The 8,661-nt window shown below is 42.0% G+C and overlaps 1 protein-coding gene across 1 annotated transcript; it reads right to left on the reverse strand.

The window, feature by feature from the left end:
* Positions 1–930: 930 nt before the first annotated feature.
* On the reverse strand, positions 931–6,296 carry LOC306918221 (uncharacterized protein). Its single transcript, XM_079531095.1, has 4 exons — positions 6,119–6,296; positions 5,452–5,541; positions 5,129–5,332; positions 931–2,205 (listed from the first exon to the last, which is right to left on the reverse strand). The coding sequence occupies exons 1-4, from the start codon at positions 6,162–6,164 to the stop codon at positions 1,172–1,174; spliced, it is 1,374 nt and encodes a 457-aa protein (XP_079387221.1). The 5' UTR covers positions 6,165–6,296; the 3' UTR covers positions 931–1,171.
* Between the last annotated feature and the right edge of the window lie 2,365 nt (positions 6,297–8,661).

Below are 8,661 nucleotides of genomic sequence, written 5' to 3' on the forward strand. Positions count from 1 at the left end.
GGCTCCAGATCCAGACCTCTTTTAATTGCGGCTGTCTGAGGAGTTCCTTTGAGAATGCGGGCTGCCAAAGCTTTGGCGGAATATTCCCCACGAACATGGGTGGTTTCTCTGAATCTGCTGGCTGTAAGTCTAGGTTTGCGTAATGTGGCATCATAATCCACCCTGATGCACCTCACCTTGGAGCTAGCCCTGATGGTAAAGTCATCGATCCACAGGGACCACCATTTGGGCTGGTTGAGGTTAAAAGTTGAATACACAAGTTAAACACCTCAACACAGTAAACGGCAAGCTGTACCTTAAGAATAGCCATAAATACTACTATCAAGTTCAGGGTCAGCTAGCCTTAAGTGGTGTGACTTATAAAGGATTTATAGAGATGAAGAGATTCCAATCAATGAGAGAGAAACTCTCATTGATTGATCTCATTGAAAAGTTGTGCTGTTGAAGACCAGACACAAGTTAAACACCTCAACACAGTAAACTGCAAAAACCCACACTTAAACAATTTAAATAAAATACATATATAAGCTCACAACAATATGCAACACGCTGCGCTTGTATGTTCTGTACTTTTTAGGGATGTCCCGCTACACTTTTTCCTTTCCGATCCCACAATTTCTGTGTTAGCCGATACCGAATACCAGAGAATAATTAACATACATAAGCAAACTCCACATGCCCCAACATGTTATTTACCTGCCATAGTGTCAACCCCTTACCCCCGTGTCGGATCTGTGGTTAGACTGGCATATTTGCTGCTCCTGATATGAGCCGATATGACCAAATAAGGGCCGATCCGACACTTTTGATACGATACAGTATCGGGACATCTCTAGTACTTTTATAACATTCCTGTATGATGAAGGGCAATAATTTGTGGAAAAATATATGGTATATTTTAAAGGTCATTTTTGTGCCACACAAAGATAATTGCAGGGCGCTAGACCCTCCTGTACTAAGCTTTGTGCGTTGTGTTTACCCCATAGCGATGATTTGATTGGCTGAGCATGGAATTGACGATAAAAATTGAGGACACCAATTGTATTTTGGTGGAATGTGATTATGTATGATGAGAGCGCCCCTCACTTCACATGGGTGACTGGGTGGTAGCTCAGTCTGTAGGGACTTGACTTGGCTTTGGGAAAAAAGGTGACGTGAATGGAAGGAGGCTTCAGACTGGTTTGTCCCCTTCGACATCCAGAGGCCCCATGTAGTTGGTCATGATGCAACAGATGCTCCACAGCTGATTGACTGAACCGGTCATAGACAGAGGAACGAGTCCATCCCAGATGTGGTACTCCTTCACTCTGCGTATGGCCCTTTCCACCAAAATCCTCAGACGGGCAATCTGCTGGGTCTTGCGTGTGTCTTCTGCACTGAGCTGAGCAGATTTCTTCAGAGGAGGGATGATGAGTGTTGCCCCCACATCAGAAAGCATCTTCTCTATTAGAAATCCCTTGTCCGCCATTACTGCATCTCCAGGTTCAAGTAACAGTAACAGCTGTGATTTACGAGTTATTTCAATGTCTGAGATGGAGCCTGTATACAGTTTGGAAACAAAAGTGACTACCCCACATGGAGAGATTCCAATCAGACCTTTAAAGGTGGTGTGGTTTTTGTAGTTTGAAAACATTTCTGACTGTAGTGACAGGGCGGATGGAGTTTCACAGCGTATTTCTGTGCAGTCTATTATGACTCTGACTTCAGGGCAGTAAATCTTGAACTTGTCAGGCATTGTAGCTTGTATTTGCTCTCTGGTCATCCACAATGGTAGGGAGCCCAGAACAAGAAAAAGGTAGCTAGTCCACGTTAAGATGTTGCGACTAACTGTGGATTGGCTGACCTTGAATATGGTTGACAAAGTTCTCTCATGAAGCCCGGCTGCAACACGACAGAGGAACATGAAGAACTGATCAATGAGTGGGAGTTTGCGACGAGGACTACAGCTAGGTAGATCTTGTGCCGTTCGCTGTGCCTTGGTCCAGTACACTAGTTTTGAAGCCGAGGGCTTGATTGACTCCCAAAACACAGTGAAAACCTCCTTTGAGATGAATCTGGTGTAAAAACGGTAGTCTTCGTCTGTAACACAATACTGGTAAATAAGGGGCTGCTCCACATCAACCTTCATCTGAGAAAGCTCCATTTCCAGCATTATGACCTTGAGCTCCAACTCCCGTATTCTTCCAGAGGCAGTGTCCAGTTTAGCTTAAGAGGAAGGAAAAAAAAAAGGACATATCACTAATCCATCTATGCATTTTCCAATCTAATTCACTAAAACAGTCTTTAGCACACCTGATTTTCAGCTCAGCAGACATTAAAGATAAATCACCTGCACACTGTCTTCAGTTGTTCAATAAAGAAAACGTTATTATTAAAAAGTTAACTTTTTGGTCAAGGACTTATCAGATGTCCTTGACTATAAGGGCTAGCTCCGGAAAGAAAACAGGGGGAGGACTCTGTGTGTACATCCGAGACAAATGGTGCTGTAATGTTGCGGTCAGAGACAAGATATGCAATCCCGATCTTGAACTTCTATGCATCACATTACGACCATACTATCTGCCAAGAGAGCTTTCCAACATATTTGTGTGTGTCGTATACGTTCCACCAGATGCTAACGCCACCAGAGCAGCGAGTCGGATCGCTGACTGTGTGCACCAGCATCTACAGAACAAGCCAGACGCGACCATGCTGATTCTGGGCGACATGAACCACTGTAAACTGGAGACCTTTCTGCCAGGATTCCAGCAGTACGTGAAGTGTAACACAAGGAAGGATAAAATCCTGGATAAGTGCTATGGTAACATTAGGGGAGCATACACAGCCAGGGCCAGGCCCCCACTCGGCACAGCCGACCATAGAACTGTAGGCATGTCCGACCATAACACTGTCTATCTTATGCCAACGTACTACCGGTCCATATTTAAATCCAGTAAACCGGTAAAAAAGACAGTAAATGTGTGTCTAGGGACGCAACTGAGGAGCTAAAAGGATGCTTCCTATGTACTGACTGGGACATATTCTTTGAGGATGCTAGCATTGACACAGCCACCGAGGCTATTACTGCTTATATTTATGTTTGTGTTTAAATGATAGTGCCACAGAAAGTAATAACTAAGTTTAATAATAATAGACCATACCTCACGAATGAAATCAAGGAGTGTATACATAGGAAAAAGGTGGCCTTCAGATCAGGAGACACGGCAGCCTCAAAGGCTGCACAGAAGGAACCGAGTATACAAATGAGAGAAGCCAGAAAGAAGTTTAAGGAACGAGCGGAACAAGACTTGGCCAACTCTAACACAAAAAGACTCTGGGACTCCATCAGGGAGATGACTAATATGAAGTCGGAGAGGAAGCCCATCTTTGCTCTAGATGAGAGCGCCAGAGCGAATGAGCTTAATAATTTCTTTATGCGCTTTGAATGTGATACTTCTCAGGGATGCTACGAGGTGATTAATGAATTGAAATGTGATGCTGTTAATGACAGGATGATAATAGATCAGGACACCGTCTGTAAAGTGTTTAAAAACCATACAGACCGATAAAGCAACAGGGCCAGACGGAATGCATGCTTTCCTGTTGAAAACGTGTGCTGAGGAATTAGCCCAGCCTGGCACAGGCTTTTCCAGCTGTCACTAGACTCACATACAGTGCCGGAGATTTGGAGAAAATCAGTGATAGTCCCAATCCCGAAGAAAGCATGTCCACTAGAGAATAACGATTATAGGCCTGTGGCTATAACATCTAATGTAGTAAAATCACTGGAGAGGATCCTGACAGAGGAACTCCGAAAGGAGGTAGGACCTCGACTAGACCAGCATCAATTTGCTTATTCTAAGAAACGCAGTACATGCGATGCAATATCTACAGTAGCTCATCTCACTTTGAAACACCTGGAGAGTAAGGTAGCATACGCCAGATTACTTTGTATCGAGTTCAGCTCGGCTTTTAATACAGACATTCTGTTGCGTAAATTAGCTCAGTTAAATGTGAACCCCTTTATAATAAAATAGTATTTTTCTTTTCTCTCTAGGAGACACTGTGTAGTACAGGGGTGCCCCAAGGAACAGTCAGTTCCTCTTTTCTGTTTACCCTGTATACGGACGACTGTGTCAGCTCACATCCAAATCAGTTTGTTATCAAGTTTTCCGATGACACAGTGATACTTAGTCTGCTCAAAAGCGATAATAACATCCTCAGCCATACAGAGGGAGTAGACAAGTTTATAGAGTGGTGTGATCCACACCATCTGAAAATAAATGTAAACAAAACAGAGGAGGTCATAGTGGACCCCAGGTCCATAGGAGACCACAGTATGATTACTGTCCATGACCACAACATCAAACAGGTCCCCTCGTATAAATACCTGGGAGTACAGATCGATGAGAACCTGAGCTGGCACACGCATGTTACAACACTGTGTTCTAAGATACACCAGCGTCTACACTTTCTCAGAAGACTTAGGCTTTTTGGAGTCAGTGTAAATATGATGTTGACCTTTTATAGAGCTAGTATAGAGTCAATCCTAAGGTACGGTATGTCCAGCTGGTTTGGCAATCTGACTGTGAAGTACAAATCTCAAATAAGTAGGCTAGCAAACATGGCTGGGAAGATCATGGGCCACCCCCCCCCCCCCCCCCCCCCCCCATCACTCCCCAGGACATCTTTGAACAAGCAGTGTTGAGACAAGCTCGGAATATTATATCTGACCCCTTGCATGTGTTGTACAGAGAGTACGAGCTAATGCCATCCGGTAGGAGGTATAGAACTCCACGGTATGAGTATAACAGATTTAAACACTCTTTTGTTCCCCTGTCAACCAAAATGCTCAATCAGAGATCGCCGAATGCACTTTACTGACTGAAAGCACTTTATTGACTAGTTGCACTTTAACAAGGGAATGTGTGCAATATCTCTGTTTATGTGAACTTGTCTGTTATGTGTATGCAGCTGTGACTCTGTCTCCAAGACAAATTTCTCCCAAGGGAGACAAATAAAGAACCTTGAACTTGAACCTTGAATCTTAAAGATTATAATTGTTTATCGAGTAAGTGAAGACGCCATACTGTCAATACTTGTATCTTGTATCTTTTCTGTAAGAAGACAGTACATGTTGTATACTAACCAGGAGATGGACGGCAATCATAATCGTGATCTTTGGAGACTGCACCTGCAGTGTACTGCCTTGTTTGTACTGTCCCCAGTTCACTGTCCTCTGTCCTCTGTGATGTTGTCCTCTGTCCGCCAGACTGTCCCCTGTCTGCTGGAATGTCCCCTGTCTGCTGGTCTGTTCCTCCATGTCCTCTGTAGTCGGTGCTTCCCCCTGGGGCTAAGGGTCGGTGATATGGAAAATATGAGACAATAACTTTTCAATCAGGATACATGATATTACCACAATATTTTTTCATGCGTTTTTTAGGGTTATTATTCAAGTTACTTAACCCCTACCTGGGGCGGACATCTCCGCACAGTCATCCAAGACAGCAGCACACAGGCGCTTCCGTGCTCGCTCGTACACCGACTCCCGTGTTCTTGAACCTATCCCCAGTAGTGTAAGAAAGAAATCCCAAAACATATCACCATAGTTTTCAGTTTCATGGGTAAATGCACATATTTTTTTCATTTTTTTCAAATAAATAGAATTTGGGGTTAAAATAAAACTATATTGTTGAAAGGTTAAAGATCAATATTCTGGTGGTAATAATTGCTGTTCAGTAACAGGGGTCTCCCATCTCTCCAGCTCTTTAAGTATTTAGTATTTAGCAATACAATAGAGCCTGCAAGTCTCTAAATTGCAGTTAAAGAATAGCTACTATGAGTTGGTCTCGTCTCTTCAGGTGTTAATCTATTCCTGACAATACGGGTACTTCATAAACAGATGTTTTAGACCTTATGTAAAAGTAGGTGTATCTGGACTAATGAGCATCAATTTGCATTGATATATAATGATGGTTGTATTAAAAAGTCTTAAACGGTTTTAATTCTGACTTATCTGCCATTTATCTACATAGACAAAATTGATAGGCCTATCAATGGATTTACTGTTTACTAAAGAGCTGGAGAGACAGGTACACAACTGTAATAGTTAGGTTTAACATTGTCATGTGATAATTACCCCAGTCATTCCAGAGGAATCTTGAAGGCACTGCTCCTCGTTTCATGCGAGTACGTCCACCACTGGTTTTGGTTGACTTCAGTATGTCCTCTGGATTGAAATGTTCACTGCACACGTGGGTGCTTCCACGAGTAATTATAAAACGTGGTCCCTCATCTCTCTTGATTGCTGTCACCCATTTGGCACGTATCGTTTCATCTCCCGGAAAGTCATGGAAGCTCAAATGGGGGGTTTTGTGCTTGCTGTTAGAGCAAGAAGGGACACTGCAGTGTTGTGACATACTGCAGCAGTGAGAAAGAAAAGGGCAACAATGATTTATTTCTATGGTAATATTAGCTTTGATATAATGTTAATTCAAAACAAGCCTAAATGTGTTTGTGTTTCAGGAAGCTTTATTCTTCTCACACATACCTAGATGACAATGCATGCGTGTATTGGTTGGTCCGTATGAGCCCCTCAGAGCAGCTCCAGGTGGTAGCAGCCAAAATCTAGCAGCTCCCAAGGAGTTACTGTTAATCTGCACAGAGGTGCCCAGTAGGTACAGGGACAGGCACGACAGTCTGTTGCCACACAGACACCTGCACTGTACAGAAAACACTGCCTGGCCCTGAAAGACACATTAAGATGCATGTAGATAACTCAGACGAGACAGTATAAGTATCATTGCTAGCATTGTCAACCCAATCTAAGGCAATTTACAAATAATGTATAAATGTATCAGCCTGTTCAGTTGATAGGCCACTGGCCATGGCAGTTTCTAAGTGTGCATGTTAACATAACAATAGATGTCGGTTGCCCACTTAGTATGAAACTACCCTCCTAACACCAGTAGGCTTAGTGGTTTCAAATGTAGCTTTGATATCATATAATGGCAAGTTATTATACATAAAAGGTAGGCTGAATGTTTAACAAAAATGAGCATGAAAGAGAGGCTGTGTCAGTGTAACTAAAACTAACATTGTTCATCCTATGCTATGCATCACAGGAGTGGGTCAGGACAAAATCACTTAAACAAATGACTAAAATGATTGATATATATAGAAACAGATTATATTAAAAGCTTTGAACAAGAGTCAAATGTATGGTGGAGGTATAGTGATCATTATACATTCATATAAAAAGGTAAAGCTTAAGATAAACCAGGCTAAATACACAGAGGGAAATCGCTAGCATCATTAGCATTCGTTAGCTTCCATTTCCAACTAACGTAGACATTTTTACAACAGTAAAATGCAAAAGACCGATAACATTAGCAAGACAAGATCATCGCAAAGCCGTAAATACCATTACCTTATAATGTACCGTTCGAAATTAAATATTGTCGCCGTAGATCTTAAGAGGTCCATAACAACTCAATGGAGCTAAAAATATTTTCCCCTCCAACGCGTAAACCGGAAGAGGAAATGACATCACGTGAATCCGGGCTATTGAGCCTTCCGTTGTTTCACTTGCGTTGCCACGTCTGCTTATTACAAGCGGATTTCGGCCTCACGTTGTCCACAAAATAGTTTGGGAACTTTCGCTGGTTTCTGTCGCAAGACATGGCAACACTTGTTCCCCAAGCACCGGACGGTGCTTTTGCAACCTGCAGCGGAGGAGGAAGAGACAGAGGTAGGCAGATGTTTATTTTACTCCCGAAAATATGATTCAAATGCCTCTATTTAAACACTAATCCCGAAATAAAAAGGTTCACTGAACACATATAGCATTGTGTGTTAAAGGTATTTTGGTTTTGATGTTACTGTCATGACTGGGACTTATTTAAACATGTGATATTATGCATTACTTGGTTTATTAGAAGGCTCAATGGCGATGCATGTATGATGGAACCTTTATATGAAAACAAAAGTGCTGAAAACCACTGATGCATTCCATAATTTCAATGTATTTAGAACAAAAAGTGAACAGACATGTCTCTAAATGTTCTGATGAATTCAACATGGTGGACCCTGTTGTAAACCAGTGTAATGCTTTATCAGTGTGTCGTCTACAGTAACAGTATTTGTATTGAGTTGTGCTTATGTAGCCATTCTGCAAACTGTTAAATAATTCAATCAATCATAAACCTGACCTGATCATTTATATGTGTATTCTTTTTTGTTTGTACATGATTGATGAGACAGTGTTGAATGTTAACATGTGAATGAGCAATTGTCCCTGCATTGTATCTGTACTTAACCTATATACAGTATTTATTTGTTGAATATCAAAAATAACCAATTGTCATTAATTGATATATATCAAAATCAAAATGTCATTATATCAGTTATTGGCAATAATGGCAATCTGTGCAGACATGGCTTCATGTTGGTTTTTATTCAGGTTTTTGCATATTTTTGAATGACAAATTGATTAAGATCATTGTTTGATTCTGCTTTTGTTTACACGTAGAATGGAAAGCAAACCTACATTTAGATTGACAGCGTCGGGGGAGCTCACCCTCCTGCTCACGGACGAAGCGGCGAGCATTGTCCTTGCCTTCAAGGCGGGGAAACTGCCTCCGTTTCGTGCCAAGAAGGCACAAAGGGTGTGCAGCGATGCCC

The sequence above is a fragment of the Electrona antarctica genome (genome assembly GCF_951216825.1).
Source record: "Electrona antarctica genome assembly, contig: scaffold_177, whole genome shotgun sequence".
In the NCBI taxonomy this organism is placed as follows: Eukaryota; Metazoa; Chordata; class Actinopteri; order Myctophiformes; family Myctophidae; genus Electrona; species Electrona antarctica.